Source organism: Chaetodon trifascialis, chromosome 12 (genome assembly GCF_039877785.1).
Source record: "Chaetodon trifascialis isolate fChaTrf1 chromosome 12, fChaTrf1.hap1, whole genome shotgun sequence".
Classification (NCBI taxonomy): Eukaryota; Metazoa; Chordata; class Actinopteri; order Chaetodontiformes; family Chaetodontidae; genus Chaetodon; species Chaetodon trifascialis.
In genome coordinates, this window is record NC_092067.1 from 16,232,774 (window position 1) to 16,258,574 (window position 25,801).

The 25,801-nt window shown below is 42.1% G+C and overlaps 4 protein-coding genes across 13 annotated transcripts in view; all 4 read right to left on the reverse strand.

Moving 5' to 3' along the window:
* The window catches only part of fmnl2a (formin-like 2a), a 50,127-nt gene extending 45,031 nt beyond the window's left edge, over positions 1 to 5,096 (reverse strand). For 9 of the 10 annotated variants that reach the window (XM_070976689.1, XM_070976686.1, XM_070976691.1 and 6 more), the window contains exon 1: positions 4,526 to 4,725. In XM_070976689.1, coding sequence (XP_070832790.1) covers positions 4,526 to 4,639 — 114 coding nt within the window. In that variant the 5' untranslated portion in view covers positions 4,640 to 4,725. Of the gene's footprint in view, positions 1 to 4,525 lie in introns of all 10 variants that reach the window. The other variant, XM_070976690.1, reaches the window with a different exon arrangement.
* Positions 5,097 to 10,007: 4,911 nt separating this feature from the next.
* Positions 10,008 to 13,685, reverse strand: sumo3b (small ubiquitin like modifier 3b). The gene is made up of 4 exons (XM_070976429.1): positions 13,553 to 13,685; positions 12,606 to 12,734; positions 12,379 to 12,450; positions 10,008 to 11,294 (listed from the first exon to the last, which is right to left on the reverse strand). The coding sequence occupies exons 1-4, from the start codon at positions 13,571 to 13,573 to the stop codon at positions 11,229 to 11,231; spliced, it is 288 nt and encodes a 95-aa protein (XP_070832530.1). The 5' UTR covers positions 13,574 to 13,685; the 3' UTR covers positions 10,008 to 11,228.
* An 869-nt stretch (positions 13,686 to 14,554) lies between these two features.
* Positions 14,555 to 18,457, reverse strand: pttg1ipb (PTTG1 interacting protein b). The gene is made up of 7 exons (XM_070975738.1): positions 18,294 to 18,457; positions 17,893 to 17,948; positions 17,106 to 17,214; positions 16,487 to 16,589; positions 16,035 to 16,100; positions 15,489 to 15,535; positions 14,555 to 15,108 (listed from the first exon to the last, which is right to left on the reverse strand). Exons 1-7 carry the CDS (start codon positions 18,409 to 18,411, stop codon positions 15,065 to 15,067), a joined length of 543 nt encoding a protein of 180 aa, XP_070831839.1. The 5' UTR covers positions 18,412 to 18,457; the 3' UTR covers positions 14,555 to 15,064.
* Positions 18,458 to 19,789: 1,332 nt separating this feature from the next.
* The window catches only part of myo10l3 (myosin X, like 3), a 57,486-nt gene continuing 51,474 nt past the window's right edge, over positions 19,790 to 25,801 (reverse strand). The window contains exons 32-41 of the mRNA XM_070975631.1: positions 25,541 to 25,735; positions 25,246 to 25,403; positions 24,698 to 24,821; positions 23,863 to 24,160; positions 23,545 to 23,752; positions 23,310 to 23,446; positions 23,090 to 23,213; positions 22,552 to 23,007; positions 21,778 to 21,969; positions 19,790 to 21,597 (exon numbers count right to left, since the gene is read on the reverse strand). Coding sequence (XP_070831732.1) covers positions 21,493 to 21,597; positions 21,778 to 21,969; positions 22,552 to 23,007; positions 23,090 to 23,213; positions 23,310 to 23,446; positions 23,545 to 23,752; positions 23,863 to 24,160; positions 24,698 to 24,821; positions 25,246 to 25,403; positions 25,541 to 25,735 — 1,997 coding nt within the window. The 3' untranslated portion in view covers positions 19,790 to 21,492. The remainder of the gene's footprint in view (positions 21,598 to 21,777; positions 21,970 to 22,551; positions 23,008 to 23,089; positions 23,214 to 23,309; positions 23,447 to 23,544; positions 23,753 to 23,862; positions 24,161 to 24,697; positions 24,822 to 25,245; positions 25,404 to 25,540; positions 25,736 to 25,801) is intronic.

Sequence of the window (25,801 nt, forward strand, 5' to 3'; positions counted from 1 at the left end):
TCTAGACCAAGCAGACAAAGTCCTCTGGCTCAGCAGAGCATACTGTGATATTACTTAAGGGTCCTAAAGCCCGCCTCTAGTCAGGGGCTACAACTTCAACAGCTGAACATCACCCACACCTTTGATACACTACGGCTGAATTAAGTCGCTATGGCTTCTGTTATGTTAGCAAACAGCCGACTGTTTACACAGCAAGCAGACAGAAGGCAACGTTTGCATTCACCGGAGTCAAGTTTCTCACCATCTGACAAAATCCAGTGTTCACTCTCCTGTAGCTCTGCTTTGGTCTCTTCCTGCTCCTCTGAAAAACATCTGTTCATTAAAACCCTCTGTAGGACTGAGGGAGTCGGTGACACTCCTCTCAATTCATCACTGAAAGTTGCACCTTTCACGTTACACATGCTCATTTGACCCATTGTTCATATAAAAATACTGACTGGTACGGCGTTAAATACACCTTCAGTCTGGGTTTACAGCTGAATACCTATGGGTAGGTCTTCAGGATGAAAGCGCGGAAAGCTTGGACCTGTCAAAGTGACAAATTACACTTCAGTTGAACACGAAGGCTACTCAAGTGATTAATCTGCGGAGTAGATTTCAGATGCAGGGCCTCACAGCACAAATAACAGCAGCTCGAGGTGCTTCAGCAGCCTTTAAACAAAGCAGCTTAGATGTAATCTGGGCAGACGATTGAGAGGAGCAGCCACAACGACGGCTAAGCCTATAGTCCCCCATATGGCATTTAAACAAGCAATAGCTGTAAACGTCTCTGCCTCGCCGACAGCAGCCGTGATATTCAGCGAACGCTACATGATCAGATTGAAGTGGACGGCATCCTGGATGTGGGTACGATCTAATTTGATATCAGCTGTGTGGTTGGCTGAGGCAGAGGAGCAGACATGAGGCCCGAGCTGAATTCCTGCTGCACAGAGTCATTTTCCTGTGGTTCAGCTTGAAGCATATAGACCGGCTCATGCTGTACATGTGACTCACAGAGATTGATTACAGTCTTTTCACATGCTTTCAGCCAGTGTGCACTTACAGACCGAGAGACAAACTTGCCACTTTGAAGCTTTGCTTATACCCTCTAATGGACGGCTAACAGTGTTGGATTGTTGAGGTAATGAGCGCAGAGCAAACTGATCCACCAGGATGTTGATATGATCAGGCTTAAAGTATATTCACGGGGATATCAGTGCTGTGCTGTGCAAGCGGGCTGCCCTGATACTGGCTAATCATCATGTGCGACCCATCTTCTTCTTGCAGACTTGTCTCACCAAAACTATGGCAACCAAAGGAGAGGTGAAGGCTTGAAAACATGCTTCACAGGGTAACTACAGAGCCATCTTCCCTTGAAGCTGAACAGGAAAACCCTCAAAACACTGCATCACAGTAATATTCATGAGACATACAAAGCAAAGAGGTGGCCTCAAACAAAAAGCAAACTGGTAAACACGGGAGAAACTCCAGCAGCATGGAAATCTACCTCCCCTTACTACTTTAACCAGTGAATATTTGGGGTTAAACAACACCTCACAGGCCAAGGTCAAACATGAATCAGCCTCTCTTATCATGGCAGAGGCCTTGCATTACAATTAGCCTATTTCAAAGATCAGCCCTTGGCTCTGGGGATTCTCGAGACACAGACCTCAATGGGAGCGTTTCATTTAGGAGAAAGTGCAGACTCAGCCGGCAGTGAACCCCGACTTTTTTCTGGAAAGCAGCAGTAGAGTCGCACACATCACTGCGTGTGACAGAGCCACAGAGTTAAAACATCGATGCCAAATGCTTGTATGATGCCAGACACAGCCTTATCTTAAGCAAGCAAGGAGTGTTAAAATTTAACTTTGAATGAGCGGAAGTTGATTAAAACTGTTATTTCAAGTTTACATAATTTGGAAATGTACATCATACGCAGGCTAAGTAGAAGGTTTATGAACAACCTTTATACAGTCAAAGCTAACTTTAAATCAAACACTGCACTGGGCGTATTGGGCTCTGTATCGAAATCTAAACGGGAACAACGCATATTAAAATGCCAATAAATGCTTGTACAGCAGAGGCCGATATCGGCTGCAGATCCAAGAATCAAATAACTTCCACAGCTGAAGATCTACACACAATTCTTACTGTAGGAATGGCTTTATTTTACGCATGTGGTTATACGCAACTGTGGTCAGCTCAGATGATGGAGGTCATGAGCTAACGTCTGAAAGGAGGCTTTTCACATCACGCAGCACGGACCCAAATTCAAAGACTGTACGTCCTTGATAAGAAATTCAAGGGTTTGGCGAGGTGAGTGGCTGAGTGTGGTCAAACGCTGCACAATCCTTTAATCCAACCCGCTCCCTACTGTGATCCAGGACCGGCCTGATGATCAAACATATTAGGAGTGGCAGGTAAACAGTCCTGCTGCTGGTCCACGCCCAGGTTGAGAAGTTTTACAGAGTCTGTATTGCATCAAGTCCAAAACACACGTACAGCAAGCATTAAAGGCAAATCTGTTACTCATATTTTACAACAGGAAAGGGCAATCAAAAGACTGTGGGTGTTAATATGCCAGAGTAAAGTACGATTAGTATCTCAAACAATATCAGAAATGATTAACAAGTAGGTGAAAGGGCCACTGACCAGCAGCCAAGAACACTTTAATGTTGTTTAATGTTGTAATGTTTAATGTTCACCAGCGCTGGAAACCACTGGGACACACAGTGAAGTGGGGTCATCAGGGTCACACAGCACCACTCGCTTTGGCAATCAATGGAGCCAACTGCCATCGGGCACGGCTGAGGCACATTAGGGTTAAAATGGCGGTAAATAAGACTAAATGCCGTGATTACAGCATTAAATTCCTCTGATGCTGGAGGTCCTCCATCCCGCCAAGAGCTGAGGCATCATGCTGGCAGCAGGCAGGAGGAAAGGAGGGAGTGGGGGAGTTCCTCACATGCTATGAGGATCAGCTCTTCTGACAGCCAGCCCCACGAAATCCTCCAGTCAGACAGGTAGCTTTAAACCAAACCTACCTCATCATTCTCTCACCCCGGGCATTTACTGCTCAGAGCGCTTACAGGCCCACATGCGAGAGGGGAAACCTTCAGAAACTGGAGGCAGGAGGTGATTAAGAAGAAGGCTCAAATCCCTCCGCGGTGTGACGTCAAAAACTCTCTGCCCCAAAGTCTGCTGAATGGGATTCATCAGCGTCTGACAAGCAGCAATCACAACACAACACCGTGACACACACACACACGCTTCCGCCTCAACTTGATCCACTTTCTGTAATGGGCTTACAGGCCACCAACATTAACAAAAGCAGAGCTCTGCGGCAGAAACCCGCAGCAAAAGGTAGAAAACTTAACCCTTCATCCTCGTCTTAATCACGCGTTTACAGTGACGCAGCAGTAAGAACCCGAACTCCTTCTACAGGGCGGCTAATGTTTGTGAGCGCAGTTGGCCGGGCGACAATCACGTTTGACCCACATTTTGCCAGCTCTCAGATTTCACCATCACTCCACTGTTCTTCTGTTTAGGCCTTTATTCACAGACTGGGGGAGCTGTGTACCGGAAATTCTCCTGATCAGCAAAAAGTCTATCATGGCCTATATAACGATGCTTTGGAGCACAAGAGAAGGTGCTGAACAATGCTTCAGAGGCAAAGCTCCGTCCTTCTTACAACTGCACTCCCACAAACCAGTCAGCATACTGGTGATGGAAGGTTTTGAGCACACCATCAATAAAAACACTTTTCCTCTTAGTTTAGGTCTTTATTAAGGGTCCATCTGACATCAGATCCCCTTTAAGCGCTGTCAAATCTCTCAACTGCACCAGGAATGTTCAGCGTTCGCTCCCAGGTAACATAATTGTTGACAGACGTGTTTGACGCTTTATGATGTGACAGATGTTTGAGGGGGCCTGGCATGCTGGGCGCTTCAGTAGTGAGCCAGCGTCTGGGCTCATAAAGTTGAGGGGGGGGAGGCTGCCATAAAACCAATCATTTGCCATGTTGTGACTGCAGGTGTCTCATGTGACTACACTTGGAAATTTACAGAAGCACCGAGGCTGGACGTACCGCAGGCCGCAGTAAATATTTATTATCTCCTATTTGGAGTCAAGGCACGAGCCTGAATGTGATGTTCGAAGGATTTCAACAGTTGGATGAAAAGCTGGTGTGTGTTTTCAGATCGGGATACTGAAATGAGAAACTTGTTGAGTCAAAAAAAAAGATTTAAGTGGCTGCTGGAGTCAAGAACTTCATCACAACTTTTCTAAGGGTTAAAGGACTCAATCAAGCAGGGCAACAGATGCAAATCTATTGTATATCTGTGCTCTTTTAGTCAGAATAGTGCTTTTTCTGAACAACAAAGGACAGGCGTGCTGGATGAACAGAGGTCCAACCTACACACACACACACACACACACACACACACACACACACACACACACACACAGCTGTCCACGTCCCAGGACACTGACGCATGGAGGGAACAAAGAGACAGACAGATGGAAACGATTTTATTCTCGCTCTTACCAACACGGTTGCGAACCTTTCCTCCAGTTCACCTGGCTCGGGCATGGGCAGTTTCAGAGGCATGTTGTGTCCTCTGAAATCAGTGTGCTGGTCCATGCTCCCTGCGTTCCCCATGGTTCCTCTTTGACCAACAAGTACAACTTTTCACCCCCTCCTCCTCCTTCTCCTCCTCTCTCGTCCACTTCTTGAGGAAAAGTCTCCACGCGCCGAAAAAAAGGGAAAATATCCTCTTAGGTTTTTTGCTCCGTCGGCTCCTTCGCGGGTCTCCTCCTGGTCACTTCTTCCACATTAAGCGCATGTGAGGGAGGCGGCATAACGCGACGGGTCCGAGCAGCGGCAGCAGGAGCGGCAGCGGCGGCGGCGGAGCCCCCGGTGAGGCATTTTCACGGCAGAATGAGGGGAGCTGGAAACTTGACTCGATCCGCACGGACCCTCTCCTCGCTGTTATCCGTATCTTGCACAATTTCGGCTCCACTCCCAGTCGGTAGTAATGACGACGTGCATGATTCACGCTTGTTGCAATCCCCCCCACCTCCTTGTCTGTGAGTTGGTGAGTGGAGCTGGCTTCACTAATCCCTCCGCTGCTGACCAGCTAGTTTAAGGAGGGGAGGGGGCTCCACACACACTCTCTTTCACATACACACACCGCGGCTGCACACACTCTCATCCCGCTCGACAATGAGCGCTTTCAGTGGCAAGCCTCCCACTTCTTCTTCTTCTTCTTCTTCTCCTTCTTCTTCTTCTCCTTCTTCTTCTTCTTCTTCTTCTTCTGCTTGGGGCGTAGCTCCCAAAGCCGTAGCTAAGGAGATATTTTCTGTGTTGCATTGTGGTACTTTGAGTGCTGTGGGAAAGAGCAACCTTAGCGACCCCCGGCCCCCCTTAGGCAATTTAGAAATGATTAAACTTACAGGGGCTCTATGAAGTAGATTTGTATGCCTTTCCCTCAATTTATGTGCCTTAAAATGTTGAGTTTGTTGCATTTAATGTGTAGATTTATTGATTATAGGACCATTTTATTGCCAGTAGACGCTTTTGAAAGTAACAGCAGAGGAAGAAGCAGTCAGATCCTTTACTTACATAAAAGCAGAACTACTATTATAATCTAAAATACTCTAATACAAGTAAAAGTCCTGATTTAGAAAAGTAATTTAGAATTCTAATAAGATTTTCATGCAATGGTAATTGAGCTCATGGAAAACCTATGAAAGTATTGCAGTATTTAAGATATATTTGTACTACTACTGTAGCAGTAGTAGATTTGTGTTCCACAGATGCAATATTAATGCAATAAGTACAAAACAGGAAAGAAGGACAGAATTAGTACAGCTAAATAGAGAAACTTAAGGAAAGAATATAAGTGTGTAATAACACATATAGTACCCAGTGTTGTGTAATGTGGGTAGTTTAGTATTATAGTATTGCATCATATCATATAAGCACATGATATGTTTTTTATGTGAAAAGTAACAAGAGTCACATAAATGTAGTGGAGTAAAAAGTCCAACGTTTCCCTCTGAAAAGTAAAGGAGTTGAAGAAGCATAACATGAAAACACTCAAGTACAGTACATGCATGTCAAAATTGTAATACTTTAATTGCAAAACTTCAGTAAATGTACTTAGTTGCATTTCACCGCTGGAAAGAAATACACAGAGAACGTTTTAGAGTAATTAGCCGAAAGCGTAACCCTGCTCTACTTTGAGGAAAGTGTCTGATTTGTGTCAGTCAATTATCACATTTGAGGTTAGCCAGACTAACTATCATATAAAACAGCACTTTCCAAAATGGCCTGAGAGCGTGTTAACCAGCAGCTCCAGTCCATGCATCACATGTAGATTTAGTCATGATAAGTTATTAGTTATACTTGTCAGAAAGTCCTATGATATGACCAATTAAATGAATCCCTCTCAACACTGTGGAAAATTTAAGGTTTGCGTCAGTCAGGAATAAGAAAACACTCACACATGAGTTGTTGTCTCATATTTGTGGTTAACCAGACGGACCATCACATTATACAATCATTTCTAAACGAGCAGCTCCAGTCAATGTGTCACTACTTATGATTATGATGATCTAATTGTTTTAGCACACAGTTTGGCCTGCCATAGCAGGGAAAGCACAGGTGTAACTAACATTTCTGCCTTTCCATATAAATGTCTCTGTAAGCCATAACAGTGGGAAAATCCCGAGCATGTTGCATTCAGTAATTAGTCTTGTAAATAAACCGTGTGTGCTTTAAAACAACATGATTAACATTAGTTGTATCCTGAGTCAAACAATGTTTGAAAGCCGAAGCTAAATAACATAGGACCGTTAAACCTCAGCTTGGGGACGAGAACAGCAGGTGCAGATAAGTTTGGTGTTTGTCTTTTCTGTCTTTCTTCTTCTATTGTGTGTATCTGTTGATCAGGATGGCAAGCTGGATAAATAAAGTTGCATTAAATTGAATAACTGTAAAGCTTAAGCGTGAGTGTTGCTGTATCACTAATCTCAGTTTCCACTTCAGAGGGCTCCATGAGATGCCTTCAGTGGATTTCTGGCAAATTGAGAAATAAAATTCATTTACTTAATTTCTTTTTCTCAAATTAGATTCTGTACCTGAGGGGAATGTGTGATGAATTTAATGTTTTTCTATCTCCTACTCCTGTCTCTAACATCTCTGTGCAGACAATATCCTCGGGACAAATCCTTTAGCAAATACACACAGGTCTCTTGCCTAGATTATATCTGGGTGTTTGACGTAAAAATAATCCCTTTGTGAGAGCAATGTGTCTGTCTTTGACATGTAAATTACATGTGTAAATAATAAAATGATGGATGGCTGCTTCAGTTACAGGATCCTGTACTGGGCATCCTGGTGTAATGTCATGTCATACTGGGACACGTGAATAGAACAAAGCTATCATTAAGTCAAAACATCAGCAGTAAAATAAGGCGTGATCACTCAAAGTGACTCAGTGACCCTTCACTCTGGTGCCTCTAGTACATTTAAAGGCTACAATAGATAAACTCAAGAATTATTATACATCTTTTATGATAACGCAGTCACTGACACGTTTATTCCCCATCGGGATCTCAACATGCATTTGGGTGAAATCTGATCTGCTGACAGGGTGGAGACCACATTACGCACAAGAGGGTGACATCAGCATGCAGCACTCTGGAGACGATCCAGAGGTTCTCCAGATGCACAGTGGTTTCATTCAGGCTGCTGGACTGGTTCAACAGTGGAGGGCGTCACAACTGAGGTCGCTGGCTGGACGCACCACGGACACAAAACACAGCTGACTGACCTCATACGATCATTACGTGTTCCACGTTAAGCTGATTTGCAGTCTGAAGACCCCCTCCTCCTGTGTTGTGTACTATGTACTGTGTGCTACATGTTTATCCACTTACTTTATTTACTCAGAGGATGCTGCTCATTCAGTCTGGTAACATATCAAGAATGCAACTACCACTGTGAGGGCAGGAGCTTAAAGGTCAGACCTAAGCCTAACCAATATGAAAAACAATAAATACATAGGAAATAAAATGATTAGTGAGTTGTGCTCATGTTTAGTGTGCACATATCTTTCCAGGGAAAAGTTGGTGAAAGTATTGGCAGACCATCTATGCTTATGTTGTTATTTATTTTGATAAATGTAATGTATGAGTTTGTCCTGTCTCTGCACCCAGTGGCACATGTATGACTGTAGTGAATAAATTATTAGAGAATCCTGAGAAAATAAGGAGGAAACTGGAGGATTTTGAAGGACTATGGCCAGGGGTAACCTGCTAGAGAGCTCAGGTGCAAAAATGAGCTGTTGGACCCCCATTAAGCCCCTGTTCTTCCACTCTTCTGTGCATGTGTACAGTACAGTAAATGTACCATTTTTGCTGTGTGGTACTCAAATTAAACACAAATTACTTCTGAAATATGCACCATTTAAGGACAGCATCTTAATCTAGATTTTGACACATCTACTGTCTTCAAGACAGGACTTACAAGTCAGGCAATAAACCAGGACCCAGCTGAAGGCCCATACCAGTTTAAAATGGGCTTTAATCGCCACACAGTGAAACTGGGTCTTTCGGGGGCCCCTGGGGGTCTGGAGGCCAGAAGCAGTTGCATGCGTTGCCATGCCTTTGTCCTTTTTGTTCTAAATACACATAAGTGGCTGTGTAGTTAGACTCAGTAATGCACCTATTATCTTGTCACAATAATAAACAAATGCGCCTTACTGTACGCTGACAGCAGAGCAGTGCATGGCAGAAAACAGACAATGAAGGAGCTGTAAAACAATAATACCAAGTGTCTCTCCATTAACTGCAGTGAAAAAACAATGGAGGATATGTGCTGCCTCACGGGCGTCCCTGACAGCTGATGGTGACTCACCGCAAAACAACAATAAAAAAAACTGTAATACGCTGACATGAATTTTGTTAATGTCAGTGTGTTCTTCTGTTGCTTGACAGAGTTTGGGTTATACGGTGTATTCATACGCTCTAATTATGTAAAATGTGTTTCATTACTGTCTCTGGCCCTGTCCTTCTTTCCACAAATTCAGGCAATCCAGGTGATTTGTGAAAGTGGCACCATGAAAAACAACCCTGAAACAGTTTAACTGGTGAATTAGCTTCTCATCAAACACAACATATATTCATCCAAGAGGCTGTGCATTGGAAACCAGAGGGGGGTTCAAATGTATGGGTGGAGGGGGCACCTTGCAGCTGCATCTCTGAGAGGTCTGGGGAAATACGCGAGGCTTCAGATATCTCCACGAGGAAATATAAAATGCAAAGGAGATGCCAAAAATAAAGGCAGCACAATCAGACCAGTGTGAGGAGGCTCCCAGGGAGTTCATCTGGCTGCACAGTGAAGCAACATCTGTGAAATGAAGTCCTCTTAAATAAGAGAAGACTCGTGAAGTTATGGCCTTCACAAGGCTGGAGTGGAGCAACAAACGTGTCTTTGTGTTTTAATTTCAGAGCTGGAGATGTGTGGATTCAGCAACGCGAGCAGTGACCCTCTCGATCTTCAGAACAACAATGCCCTCTAGTGTACGTAAAGGGTATCGTCCACGCGGGATCAAATCCCTGCTTACAGATGAGCTTCTTTTAATATCTTCAAGTCTTTTCAAGGGACACTAAAACAACACTTAATTGTGGCCTTGGACAAATTCACCTCTGCTGCTTGGCTTCACATCTGGAGACAATGACTCCTGGTTTCCACAATAACAAATTAGTGGCCAGAATGTTTATTTGCGACTCTGGTTACACTAAACGCTCACCGCAGATCAAACCACCATCCCGGCTAGGCCTGATCATTTCATCATGCAGCCAGCAGTCCTCCCTTACACCTCTTAACAGCTGCATGTTCATTTCTACCCAAGATGTGAATATTTCAAAACATTTGCGCCGCATTGTGTCGTGCAGAACAGCTAAAATATTAATTTTATAGCATGCAAATGGAGGGTAATATATGTATATAATTCAAGAGGTTGAGTATCAAACTATATTTATTGTATACAGTATAGGGACAACAAATAATGTACAAAAAGTGGAATATCTGCCATGGTCACCTTGCAAATCTAACAAACGTGAATGTTTAAAATGAAGGCGGACATTCTTATAAAACAAGATTTCTACCAACACACGAGTCAAAACAAACTAAGCATCTGTTGATGATGTTTGGATAAACTGATGGACAAATGGGTTCAGATTGGCAACACAGCATTGACTCAATATTTGTCTGTACAACGAAATATGAGATGTGTATAATCTTAGATGAGATCACTCAATTTCTGGACTGGTGAAGGTGAATTATTTTTATTCTTAAGCCCTGAAAAGATGGAAAGAAAATCAATTTGAGACCACTGTTAGAGTCACGGTATCCCTTTTACATCCACAGTTTATATATTAACCAAACCCTTTTATAAAAGAACACTGTTCATTTAGCTTTTTGGTCCAGAAACATTACTGTACTTTATTTACCATTCAGTAAAATCTGCATTGAGGGTGACAGCAATGAGGTAAACCATCCATATGCATCTTTCTCTGCATTTTTCTCAGCAAATATTTAAGCTAAAATGGACATGGATACAACAAATCATTTAACTGTTCATTTAAAAAGAAGACTACTAAAAGTTACATGAGAAATATGTCATAGCGGTTCCCGTCTGTGGAGAGAAACCACAGGCTCCTTTCCAGCAGTCTTCCTCATTGCAATATCAAGTACATGGAAAAAACACACACGTCCATCCTGAATTTGAATGTTTACAATGGTCTGGGAAACTGAAACAAAAATTAAAAAAAAAACAAAAAACAAACAAAAAGATTTTGGCATGTAGTTCAGCTTATGGTTTATGAGACATGCAGGAGGTCGTCTCAACATCAAAAGAAAGCAGTGTTTTGTTTTGTTTTGTTTTTTTCATTACGAGCCATATCTGGTCTGAGCCGTGTCCCTGCCTCGGATAATTTCAAATCATCCATTTATGTGAAGAAAGCCTGTTTTTTAAAAAATTACCCTGCATCTCAAAGTGAGGATTTGGCCCCAAATGAAAAAAAAAACAACAACCAACAACTTGGATCTTTGATGTTGTGAAGAGCCTGACGTGTAGCCACGCACAGTGGGGAAAAAAAAGAATCAAGTAAAAACAGAAATAAACAAATACAACATGAAAATAATGGTGTGGATGTTCTTCCAAGAGTCCACATCCCACTTAAGAACAGACTCCTCCTGTCTGTTGTTGAAATACATCAATAGTGTCCTCATCCTCCATCTCCAGCTGCAAGAACAAAACAAGAAGACATCAGTCGTTTAAGAGCCAAGAAGTCATTTATTCCTGAGGATATGCTAAGAGTTGGGCATCAAACCCTCAAAACGTTTTGGCACAAATACCAAAGTGTCAAAAGCACCACAAGCTGGCATTAGTTTGTGTTTTTGTCAGCATTTTTAGACAAATGTCTTGTGTGTAATTTGTAATTTCCTGGATGGCTGCTTGTGTTTTAACCTTTGGCTTCTTTTGTTAAATGAAAGAAAAAGGTTGCAAAATAAACATCCTCACAGTAAGTTACTGAAGAAACGCATTGCTTTAGTTTCAGCACTCAAACTCTGGTATCATACAGGGGTACGTTTAAAACCATACGCAGCCCTGAATGAACGCTGCTCTTCGCGCTGGGTGTGTTATCAGGTGTCTTCCAAAAATCATTTTCACCTTGAGCCAACAAAGATAACACCCATCCCTCCACATGACAGTATCATATATTTTCACACTGATCACACAAATACGATCAACATTCATCTGGCATTTTGAGAAAATATCCTTATCAGTGCTTTTGCCAAGATTTAGATAAAGATCAACACCACTCTCATGTTGGTAAGCTCAAAATGAAGCTAGAGGCCAGCTAGTGATTAGCTTAGCTTAGCATTATGAGTGGAAACAGGGAATCTGCTGGGCTGGGTGTGTCGAAATGAAACAAAAGTTACGTACTGTTAGATGAAGCTCAATGATTACTGCAATTAGGCCAATAAATGGGGACATTTAAAAAGGAGCAAACTGTCTTTCACTTCTGATACAAATCAATTTAGATATCATAAAGACATATAATGTGCAATTAAAAATCACAGCGGGAGTCTCCTCTCCACCACACAGTCCAAGAGGACTCACAGCACACACAGGCTCACATAATGAACGACGATTAATGGCGCCATCTTCACTGTCTCCATCACTGATGGATGGATGTTGAGTAAAGAACTAATGCATGTGCTCTGACAAATACTCCTCAGTTTGTGCTTTAAGAAATAGAAATCAAGTATGACTGACCAAAAACGAACTGTAAAAACACACTCAACAATCAGCTTTCACCAACCTGTGCAGGTGTGTCTGTTTCATTAATTGGCTGTCCATCAAACCTAAACCTTATCTGACGGATTGACAATCCCTGTGAAAGAAAACAGACAAACAGCATTTTAGTGAGATTTTGCATTCAGTTAGTCATCATCAAAACAATATAAACAGCTTGATAGTAAGCTCAGAAGTCAACAGTTAGCACACGGTATGAGAAGTTTATGTTTCAGCCTTTCAGAATAAACGTACCTGTCTTTCGCAGTATGCCTTCATTAGTTTGCTGAGTGGAGTATGCCTTTTGATTTTGAACTGTACGACTGACCCATCCTGACCAGCTACCTTGAGGTTAATGTGGTCGTTCTCCGTCTTCACTCCTTCCTGCAACAAAACCCGTCATCATCATCATCATCAGCAGCAGCAGCGACACACCTGTGATCAGGTAACTGTTGTCCTTACTGGAATGACATCGACTTCAGTGTGCGGCCACTGAATCGTGACACCATTACACTCACGTAACTTACAGGCGACACAAAGACCCAGATGAGAGTGTATTGAAATTTATTAAGACTAAAAATCATTCAGGAAGACGCTTCCTCTTCCTGTTTTCAACATCTGCCGTTACTACAAGCAACCACCGACGCATTCCGTTGATGGCCGCCCGTTAATCTGAACACCGGCATAACGTCAATCTGCAACAACAGCAAAGTTAACTAGCCGGCTAATTTAAGTTAGCCATATTTATGAGACCAGCTTGCTCCTAGAGGCGGGCTTCAGCGTCCAAACAGCGCTCTCATACACCGTTACTCCTTTAGCTTCTTCCCCTGGTTAGCATAGCAAGCTAGTCCCCATGCGAACTGGCGCAGAGAGCCACAATGGCGCAAATGAAAGGAAAAACAAATCATTCATTTCACTGCCAATCTCTGATACCGACGATGGCGAACCTCGCTCCGTTTAACGGCAAACCCGTGAGTAGCAGTAGCAGACACTGATGCTGGTGGGGCAGTGCAAACACGACGACTGTGCGCCTAAAGCCAAAAGATCCGCAAATTGGTCAACCTTTGTTTTCTCCGTCGACCCGCTCAAATGCGGTATCTGGAGCCTGGAAGCAGGGCTAGCTTAGCAGAACGTGCTAACGTTAACTTACAGCTGGCATCATGAGCGGATGGCGGCAGAGAAACACCGTGAGAGTTACTGACCTTTGGCTTTTCTTCGGACATTGTGCTATTTTCCCCGGATTTATTGAAAACGTGCAGACAGGCTGTTAACGGTGAAGCGGGTTATCAGCTCCTCCGGCTCTTTCGCTAGGACCAGGAGCGCGCACTGAAACGTGGGCTGTAATTCGACCAAAACGGTCACGTGCTCCGCTTTTCCTCGGGGCCGCGGATACGTGAGCGCGCAAGATAATTTGCGCATACCCGTGAGATACGTAAAACAAAAGGGCCCCTCTGCAAACCCCCCTTTAACCCACTCAGAAGATTTAAACTAAAGATTCACATAGTTCACTTATTAAACTTGAACTCTACAGTAGTTTGAGCAAGAGAGACAACAAACCAACCACAAATATGATGGTAATAAATGTTTCCTTTAGAAAGAAGACTGATGAAGGATAAACAGTTCTTATTTATGGGATAAAATCTAAAGAAACACAAACTCACTAGGTCACGAAGACTCAGTTTAAAAGATTATTAGTATTTATTGGGAGACTATGTTTTATTTTTTCGATAATCACTGAAGGGCTGGGCCCAGATGGCAATAAAAATTAAATGGCAAATTGTTCTCTTGAAATGAAATGTCCACGGTGTGCCTCCTTGTCAGGACGGTGATAGAGTTAGCAAGGGTTGCTGAATATGAAAGTTGAAGGGACATCATAAAGGATGTACGAATAGAGAAGAAAGGTTTGCATGTCCTTACTAAATACCAAAGAGGAAGTGTGAGATGAGAGCAAAATGATGACATTGATTTTCACGTGGGACTTATGGTTTCATACTTTGTCGGTATTAAACAGTTTCTTTTGTTTTTATTTTCACAAAAAACACTTTGTATTTTGGTTGACCCCACTTGTATTTGTGTTTGAGTGGATGTGCATAAAAATTGAGCAAATTTGTGAATTTGGAAATTAAAAGGTCCCCCCCCCCCCCCCAAAAAAAACGTATCCATTTAATTTCAAGATGGTCACAATTTGATCCAAAAAAAGTGTAAAAACTGTTACATGTTATAAATGAACATTTATACAAGATGTTGTATCTTAGACATGAATGACGATCAGTAAAATTGTGTATATTACAAATATAGTGTAAAAATGAGACTGCGTATTATAAAAGAAGCACCACATGCACTGATCTGCTCTGGAGTTATATAAAATCTTACTGTGTTTGCTTTGTAATTTCCTGTGTGGACAGAAAAACAAGTTAACTGACCAGAATTCCCTCTAATTTCCTCACATCAAAATGAAGGCATAAGAAATATTAATCTAGCATAACAGCAGAGAGCAATCATGTATAAAAAAAAGAAATATTAGGTGATGAGATCATGTTTAAAATATAGTGCGAACCCCGTCAAAACGATTTCAGAGCGTGTTGTTGACAACACCAACCGTCTGAAATCCAATCAGATAATCACAGTTTATCAAATGCTACGTGTGTATCATCTATGGCATCAGTAAGATCATCTTAAGGGATTTGTTTAAGGAATCACAGCTGAGATTCTTCTCAATGATTGTCCATACGGGCGTATGGATTATCCTTTGCCAGACCTGAAAAGAACAATGGAGAGAATGATATTAAAAATGAAGGTTTAATGCAATGAACTCCAACATCCTTGCCATCATTGTAGTCAAAAATGTTGAAATTTAACGTGTATCAGGTATGTGCGTTGTATATTTTCACCAGTAGATGGCACTACTGAATCAAATTTGTTGTTCCTTTTTTGTCTCAACAGTTAAGACTTTTTGCTGTTCCCTTGTTTCATCATTCAAATTTCTTTATTTTATTGTATCTATGTTATCTTTCTGTGTTTTTTACTGTACTGTTTCATCACTGTGCATGTGAAAAAAAAAAAGCTGAGTGAAAACAAACACCTTTGACATTCCAGGTTTACGTGTATTAATCCCTTCAAACAAGAAATGTGTCTCACCGTATTTCTGCCTGATTTCATCATGTCTCAGCTGCATTTCTGTTCTCCTGTTGGGGAAGAAACAAAGACAAACTGTTAGACAACAGAGATCGCTGGCTGCACTCGAGCCTGCAGTGTTTGACTCCTGGCAGATCAACACAAAGCACTGCTGTAATATGCTGATGGTATACGCCAAAAACATATTTCACATCTTAAATAACATTAAAAATTATATTATATTGTTTATCTGGACCAAAATCATACACATTATAAATCCGATAATCAATAAAATAACATTAATATGAATAAAACTTCATTTTAGTGCATGGAGGTGGTGATCGATGAGATGTGTTTAAATGTGGCCGCTAGTTTTCCATCTGCATCATGCGAGACAGGAAAAAGGTTTCTTTTTGCACCCTTGATCATAATGAATATGTGTTTATTTACCTAACATGACAGCAGTGCCACATGTAGGAGAGCCTGTTTACGGCTATATTTCTACTGAGTGACGGAAACTAATCCTTGCATTTTGTATTTGAGTATAAAGTCATTAAATTGGTTATTGACCTCTCTTTCTGTCGAGCCTTCCTCATGCGGTTTTGTCGCTCCACCTTTGCGTCTTCCCTTTTGTTTCTGGAATTCAAGAATATGTGATTATATTAGTAATAATGATAAAAGAATCCACACTGACATTGCAATATATAAATGACATGGTGAGACTTAAGCCAAATACAGTGCAAATAATAGTCAGTTAATTAGTCCCATAGTGAATTATTTTAAGCAAAGACATCACTGTCAATGAATAAGCTTTTAGAAGGAGCAACAGCATGCCTTAATAAAAATGGCAATGTTATTTTCAGAGCTAAACTGCAGATACAAATTCTGGCAGGCTTTTGGAGACGGCGGTGTCAGCCCACCCTCGCAGAAAAGCAGCCCTTTGTGTTTTCTCCCCACCCGTCCTCCTCCTTCCACGTTGAACCAGATTTCACAGTTAACGCTTCATGTGACTCGATGCTTACCCGAATCGTTCACACTTGCAGCAGCAGAAGCAGCAAATGAAGATGCTGATGATGATGATGCCAGCCAGCACTGACATGGTGATGATCAGAATCTGGAAGTTTACTGGAAATCAGAGGCACATGCACAGAGAGCGACAGGAAACACTCATGTTCAATAAAGGTCATCACATCATAAATCCTACTGAACAGACACTTCTGGATTTTAGTTAACAACTGGGTGGTTTTAGTAGATGATAAGCCAGTTAGAAGTTTGATATGGTTCTTCTGTGGAGATAATTAGCTACTGAATCATTATGAAGTCAAGTAATCAATTAGTAAGACGCATCTACTGACTTTATTTGAAAAAAGTCCTATAAAAGGGCTGTAATTAACAATTATGTTCACTATTGAGTAATCTGCTGATTGATTTGTTGTTTGACCCCTATAATTACAGAACACAGGATCAATGCTCATCCCAAATTCCTAAGGCAAGGTCAGGTCTTCACATAGCTTTTTTGTGGGACTGACAATTCAAAGCCTTAAAATATTCACACACATTCCAACCATCAAACCCTAAAATATCCAAAATACTTGCAGGTAAAACTCAGATTAATGGTTATCTAAGGCCTAAAGTTCTTACCCCAACACAGCCCCCACCGGGCATCATTCAATGGACACACACTGCTGGGGGGCAGGATGTTTCCTATAGGGTAGTCAAGGCATTGTTTGGTTGGCGTGCACCACAAGCACTGCAACAAAAACAGCAACAAACACTGTGCTTAGTGTCTTATCTTCGGTATTTATAGTAAAACATCATGAACAAAACAAAGTATAGAGTATACATATGCTCGTATACAAAAACCTGATTCCAAAATAGTTTGGACGCTGCATAAAAGATGCATAAAACAGAATGTGACAATTTGCTAATAATTTCTGATATATGTCCAAATGAAAGCAGTACAAAGACAATATATTTAATGTTTGACCTCATCAACTTCACCGATTTTTGTAAATATCTGCTTATTCTGAATTTGACGTCAGCAGCACGTTTCAAACACGTTGGGACAGGAGCAACGAAAGACTGGGAAAGTTGTGGAACGCCTGTTTGGTGCATTCCACAGATAAACAGGTTCATTGGTAAGAGGTGAGAGTGTCATGATTGGGTATGAAAGGGGTAGTTGTGAAAGTTCTTCACAAGGATAAAGCGAGGTTCACCACTTTGTGAACACGTGACCGCATAAAGGATATGACTACATGGGCTCAGGGACACTTCCTAAAACTGCTGCAATTACACAAGTTCATTTGAAAATTACTGCATTCTGTTTTTATTCATGTTTCACACAAAGTTCCAACTTCTTTGGAATCAGGATGATATCAGAATCAGGATGCAGAATAAAGAATATGGTGTTTGCCCTGGTTTGACTTACTGTCACATTCTGCAGGCATTCAGCACAGCTGGTGTTGGATCTGGAGGCACAAGGATCTGAAACAGAGGTAAGGAACTGTGTGGGGTTTTTGTGGGTCCCAGCCGTTGTATAAACGGGCTTCCAAGAAAGTAAATAAAGAGGTCTGATTTTCTGCAGTGACATCATTTGCAGTACTCCCAACAACAAAGTTCTCAGCGAGTCAGACTGACATACTTTACTACAAGAAAAAAACAGGGTAAAGTTCTCTCTGTTTGTCCGTAACGAGGCGAGTGAACTGAGATGTTTATCGTTCATATGATTACAGAAAATCCATTTTGCTGCTGTCATGTGACAGCCGCCTGATCTGACTGTGGCTGGACAAAACAAAGCACAGCAGCTAAAGCTTAAAAAAAGACACTTACTCGGAGCCGGAGAAGGAGTCTGCGCCTCTGCGGTCATGATAATACCGCAGAAAATCAAGGCAGACACCGCGACTGAAGCTCTGCAAACTCCGGACATTGTGAAGCGAGAGGAAACCATCGACTCCGTGGAAATAAGGAACAAACTAACGCGTGTGAGGAGCCACACTGAAGGCTGGACCTCCAGTTTACGAGGCTGACGTCATGCACTCCTGACGCTGACGTCATGAAAACAGCTGCAGAGGGAAACATCCGAAAAGTCTTCAGCAATGTTCAATATATGTAAAAGATCATTTATGTTGCCTTTGCTGCTTTTCAACAAGGCTTCCTTTCTACACTTAAATGCTTTAAATAATGACTTTATTAATGCTGAATAGGACATAAAGCTCAAGCTGTGAAAAAAGCTGTTTATCCTCCTTCAGCATGACACATTACATCGACAGATATATTATAAATTCATTTTTGGCTATTTCCTCTCTGCAAAAAGGCTTCAGAGCATCTGCGCTAAAATTAATTCATTATCAACAGATCAGCGTCCACAGCTAAAGACTTATACGGACTTACTAAGATTCAGTCAGATACCTGACTTTGCTGACGGCTTATTAGAAACAGAGAAACCTCTTATAAATGACTTTAGTGACATTTGAAAGAGCAGAATTGACAGCTGACTGGAACGTTAAATCCATTACTCTTTATAAATGAATTGCTACAGTTTTAACTGATCTATGAAACAGTGTATCTTGATCTTATAGGCATTACGAAGTTATCTGTTGCACCTTGGAAAACATGTAGAGAAACCGTGAAACAAAGTGAAACATAGCTAACGGGTAGTTTTTCCCTTTCTTTTTTTTTTTTTTTTTTTAATTTATCCACTCATTTATTTCAGTTCACCATTTTAAAAAAGTTAACTAACCAGCGACCTTCACCTGTGGAACGTTCAAAGGCCCTGCTGACCTGCACAGGTGTCGACAATCACTCCGGCTGATTAGACCTCCAATGGTGCGTTCCAGTCATATCGTTCAGATCGTAATAACGAGAACCCGAGTGCGAAAAACCGTACAGGTTATAATTCCGAGACATCTGGGATATCTGACAGATATAGAAGTACAAGTACAGAGCTGCTAATATGTCTGCAATGCCACATCACATCTTCATTTAAGTACAGTCCAATATTAACACTGATGCAATCAGAATCGGATATCCATATTGCATGATCACAGCATAAATTGTGCAGCTATTGTGGAGATTATGTGAGGTCACCAAACTTTATATACTGTTAGGAATGCTAAATGTATAATTTGTCCCACCATATGCATTCATTTCACTCTTTTCTTATCATTTCATTTTTTTGTTATTCACAAAAATGAGAGTGATTTGGTATAAATACACATAGGTGCTAATACTTATACTAGCTGTCTCATGATATATTTTTACATTATTTGCTGTACATACTGTTTTGTCCTCTGGAAGACATGACAGAACATGACACAACAAACAGCTTTTGAAATACAATAATTTATTAAAGCATCTTTAAATTCTGATATAAAACATTTTTCTGATTTTTCTTCTTCAAAACAATCAGAAATCTCAGAAATACAGTCATCGTCAACGGCAAGATCAGTCTCTGGTGTGGCCGCCGGCAGCTGACCAGATCGCCTAAGTGAGTACGATTGGAGAGCAATGGAAGACGGTGATGCAGTGTGAGGTAAATACTAAGCTCATTATGTTTGGACCATACTCTTATCATGAACTATACTGTAAGTCGTCTGTCATAGGCTTGACTCCTTTGTGTTCCTTTACAGTGGAGGAGCGGACGTGTCCTCAGGTTAGCAGGATAATACAAGGAATTTAGCATGTTGGGGACAACACACTTAACGTAGGTTATTTTATGTTGACAAGAGCTCAGACACAGGGCACAAAATGGAGAAAATCAACAGTAAGTTATGGACAACTTGTCTATTTCTGGATCTACACTTCTGTGTCCCTGAATGCACAAATAATAGATAAACAAAAGCAGTGGGATAACGGCATCGACACATTTCCAGCACACTGTTCACCTCGCTCACTCTGCTTGTTCTCCCAATTCACTGATACTTCAATAAATAAATACCCTACCCTCACATGGCCTTTGACATCACTGAAAAAAACACAGTAACAGACATCTTTAGACACAGACGTTCTGAACTAGCGATATTCTGCCTGCTTCTCAAAACACATCACTTTCAGCTACGAGTTTCAAAGACGTGCTCTCAAGTCAGTACACAGCAACACAGCTCAACACAAAGGACTCATTCAAAGATAGAAGCACAAACAGCTCAACTGATTTTTGAGAAAATACTTGACTGCAGTGGTTACTGACATTGCATCTCCACTGATGCAGTGGTAATTCATATTGAATTTCTTTGTTTTTGCTGCATTTATTTGACTTCTAAGAGGCAAATGCAACACTGGAAGCCATAACTACCATTGAAACTTAACATATTCCATTCCTGAAAGGCTGTATCTGCACTGAATCTATTAGTCCAGGAAAGTTAAATAAAAACTCAAATAAGGCAAGATGAGGGAGATAATCTCCCTGGGACAGTTATATTAAGCAGTAACCTGAGGGAATCTCCATTCAGAAGAACATTCATTACAATGGGGTATAATATCTGTCCAAATAACATGGATAAAGGTGTCTACTCACTCATAGTATGTTTGCTACTGCAACTCATTCTTTTGACTCATTTTAAATAAAATGTACTCTTCTGGAAATTAAAAAAAATGCTAATTCAGATGTTGAATGAATGCCTGCTTTGAACTGTGAGACACAGGGTTTGGTGGAAAATGAGAGTGCAAGCTCTGTGTGGTTTTCCAGGATATTTAAAAGATACCTGAAGTACATTTCAAGTAAGATGTGAGACATGACCAGTGTGACTAATGAGAGTGAGTAACATGTTTAGAGGGAAGCCACACTCAGGACTGTAAAGCTTAAAATGGTGCAGATGCTTGAATGTTCCTACTTTTTGCCACAAGCAGTAAAGATGAACATTTTTGTGTCTGTACAGAAAGGAATCTTTCTGGATGGAGTTTGTCTGTGTCGCCAGTCAAAAGCTGTCCAAGTGTTTTGATCCTCTCGCCATCTCTGCCTCTTCTCCCCAGGCTTGTTTGTTATCCGTCAGGTGAACTATCGCTGAGTACGTTTCGGGTCCTGTCAAGTCAGTCACCTGATCCAGCTGGTTCCATAACTGGACACAGACTTCACACTGCAGCGCTTCTTCACGATCATGTTTATGTAGGCTTTCATGATCTTTGTGATCTCTCCAACCTGGAGAAATGTGCAGATGAACCACATGGTCAGAAGACTGGCAAAGATACACAGATGTTTCTACAATAACTTTCTTATAAGCAAGTTTTTTTTTCTGGCATTTCAACCATATGAAACTCAGAAATCCTGCTTCCTCTTACAAACATGCATAATTTAATATCTGCAGACAAGGTGATGTACCTGTGGTGTTTCAAAGAACATTTCTCTCTCATCCACAGTGATCTTGTAGGTGCAGGGCTGCGGAGCGCCAAAGAAAATGATGTGCTCGTATGGGAAAGTCTCCAAAGGCTTGGGCTCGCCTCTCTTGTAGACGGACACGTTTTCAGCACTTACACTCAGCCACAGATCATGAGGGAAACCTCCTTCTTTGCACTATAAAGACAAGCACAGGAATACATGAGCATGGTCCAATGTGAGCAGTGGAATGGCAAATAGAAATGCACTGATCCAATCTGCTGGATTAGTATCGAGGACGATAGAGACCTTTTTAACAAGACTGGGCATCAACCAAGCTGACAGATTCACATTAAAGTAATAATCTTGAACAAATAAATGTTCAGTCACTATCTAAACCCAGATGAGGTAACACAATGGTGACTGAGCATAAGGCCCACTGATGAAAGTACAGCAATATATTGCAATATATTGTGAACTGGTCTCAACATTCCCATAAAAAATGTTGCATAATGTTGCAAAACTGCAAGCTGAACACTTCATACTGCAGCTTCATATTAAAAGCATTTAACTGGTGAAACATGAGTTGACCTTCATTATGAAGTATATTGTTCATCAAAATTGCATCTACAAAACAAGTCAATGACCATTTTTTGCATTTTTTGATAGTTATAGCCACAGATGAAGCTGCAGGCGACAGGCTGCACTCTTCCAATTTCTCAGCGAGGTAACCTGAGAAAACCTTGACTGAACCCAAAATCGAAGACCCAGGAAGCTTACCTCAACATCAAACAGTGTGGATCCATACCCTGGCCACTCCTTGATGATGGTCATGTATTTGAGCATGGCCTGATGCTGGTCCAGACCCCTGAGGCGGGACCACTTCTCCACGATGCTCGCCCTGGTGGCAGACATCTCCTCCTTTATCCACATCTCCAACATCTGCTCTTCCTCCATGCGCTGCTTCTTCATCGAACCCGTCTTCAACCCCCGTCGGAGGGTCCCGTCCAGGAAGCTGGTCCTCCGACGCTCCAGAGTTTGGCCGGACCCTGAAGCTCCCCCCACCTTGGTAAACTGGAGAATGCGGCTGCGCAGGCGTCCCACAGGGTAGACGTTTTCCAGGCTCCAGGTGACTCGTGCTTTGTCTCCGTATAGAAACTGCAGGCGTAGCGCAGCCAGGTGCTGCAGGGTCTCTTCTCGGGAAGGGAAGTGGCCCCGGGTCAAACTCTCATGAGCCTGAAAGAACAACAAATCATCATTAGCACCAACTGCAACATGTGATTAGAAAGAATCTGAATAAAAGAGGAGTAAAACACACCTGCTCAAACATGAAGGCAAACTCCACTCCTTCTTTTGGCATGCTCTCCACATCCAGGAAGCAGTACAGCTTAAAATAGAGTTTCCATTGGCCGTCGTCCTCACCTTCTTCACTGCCAGCCAGTCTGGTGGAAAAGACACAAGCTTGTCATTCAAAACAGGTGTACCTCAATGGGTATTTGGTTTCCTTTGTAATAGTATCTAATAGTTAGATAACATACCTCTCAAATTTAGCCAAAACATCAGCCACAAGAACCCGGCTTTCCACAGCTCTGTCAATAGTGTTGTTGTGTTCAAAGAGTGCAAACATGTTCCTGCTGTCCTCCATCGCCAGACCTCTGATTAGCTTCTCCACCACCTTGACAAAGCAATCCAAGATAAAAAAAGCTTAGTATTAGCATATAGTCAGAGGAAGATTTAAAATAGCCTGTGTAGCAGCAACTGCAGCTCGCTCACCTCTCCAGCGGTGGTGTGTGAGTTGATGGAGATCTTGCAGGAGCCTCCTCCGTGGCAGTACACCGTGGTGGTCATTTCCTGTCTGGTAAGCAGTGCCATGATCTCCTCTTGAGAGGGAACAAACTCTCTGGTCTTGGTCTTCTTCAGAGACTCGCCGATGAAATGAGCGAACATTTCAATCTCTGTACCAGGGAACAGCTCCTTAATCCTGCAAACACCCAAAGACAAGAAGACAATGAAGAAGAAGTTTCAACCAGTTGTGGCCTGTGACCACAAGATTGTTATGAATTGACGGCACGGGTCCAAAACACACAGCACCTTTTGAGGTGAAACTTGAGGTAGCGTAGGATGCCTCGGCTAGGCAGGAACGTGCAGCTCATACAGGTCAGGAGATGCCAGTGGGCGCGATTGGCAGGACTGTTGGGGTGTGGGACGTGATTGGTTTGTTTGATCAGCTGACAGTAAACCTCATCTCTCAATGACCTCAAGTCCTGACAGGTCTGCAGGATTCCCTGGATGATCGGCACAGGGTCTGACACTGCCTCCATCTCCTGCAGTGAGTTGAAAATCTTCACGGCCTCATCCTGCAGGCTGGTGTAACCCTTTTCCTTTTGCACTGACAGACAGACAGAGACGGGATTTTAATTCCAATTCAAACTTGTTTCCTGGCTTCATACCTGCCCTAAGTAGTAATGAATCAAATGGCATTAGATGACTTTCAAACAGAAGTGGCAGTGAGTGGGAGGCTTTTGGTCTGAAGTTGTCATATTCCTCCAAGTACACAGTGCTGTAGAGGTGGATCACACAGCCATCTGTTTTATTTTTCTGTGAAAATAATGACACCTGTATTTTTTTATTCTTGCCAATGAGCTTTTATGTTTATGTACCTCTCACAAACACTCGACGCAGGGAACACATCACTCCTGGCTGAATTACACTGGCTCCCTGTAGTGTGGCACCGCTTTACATTTCATAACTCTTAACCCCTTATTCTGCTCCGAGATCAGTCAGAGATCGCCTCAGATCAATTAGAGGTTGTTAAAAGTTCCAGGGTCCAGCTTCACTTCTCATGTGTTTTATCCAACAATGCAAATGCAATATCTAATCTGGTCAGGGTCAGGGGAGGACAACAGCAATAGCTTGCAACACTCACAGTGGACGCTGACGTCTCCATAGGGCAGAGGTAGAAGAGGGGAGTGCAAAGGATGCTGGGTGTATCTCAGGATGGGGTTCCTCCAATAGGTCTGCTCCACAGCCTCCACATTCAAACTGCTCTCCTGGGCAGACAGACAGCTGGGTCAGTCATCTTAAAGCAAAGTGGTCATGAATTATGATCAAACAGATGTTAAACAGGCGGAAGTTTAGGTTTAAGTGAGTTCATCAAGTCAGTTTAGAAACAGCAGTGATTGATATCATCATTGCAGCACAGCTAGGAAACACTGTATGTCAGGAAAAAAGGTAAACTTTAGTGTTGAGGTGAAGACTTAAAGGAGATAACAGCACACACTTAGTGAGTACAAGTACCTCACTTTAACACAGTGTGTGTCCCTGCCAAAGGTTTGCATGACTGAAAAGAATTGGAGTTAAAATAATATCACACGTAGCACAAAATTTCATAGCAAGACATTGCACACAGTTATTAGCATAGCGAGCGTTATTAGCATTAGCAACCTAGCACACCAGTGGGAGGAAAGGAGATACCTTGATGTCCCTGATGAGTTGCTGTGTGGGCGTTTCAATGGGAACCTTGCTGTCTATCGCTCCCTGTATGGCATTCGCCCACCGCATGGCTTCATTCAGCATTTTGGTGTAAAGTCGGTAAGAGTGTTTACGTCCATGGACGATTATATTCCAGTAACCTGGCAACAAGGCAGAAAGCAATTAGAAACAAAATCACTCTTCTCCACAAAGTGCTCTGAAAAATGACCAAATTAAACTCATAGTCGTATATTTGCCTTGATAACTGGGAAGATAAGTAAGGTTGATCTGAACTGACCTGTGTCCTTGAAGACCTTCTCATCTGGCTGCACCACAGAGCAGAGACTGTTGAGGACCAGAGTTCCCAGTTTGGAGGCGCTGCGCTCCGACGACTTGTAGTAGTCCAGAGAGTTAGTGGTGAGAACAAACCAGCGCTTCTTCAGCTTCAGAGAAGTGCTTTTGGCTCCTGATTTCATCTCTTTATGTAGCCAGCCTGAAAGAGGATAAATAAATAAGCGAGAGTGGATTAGATTAGATTTTAGTATCCGACTGCATCATA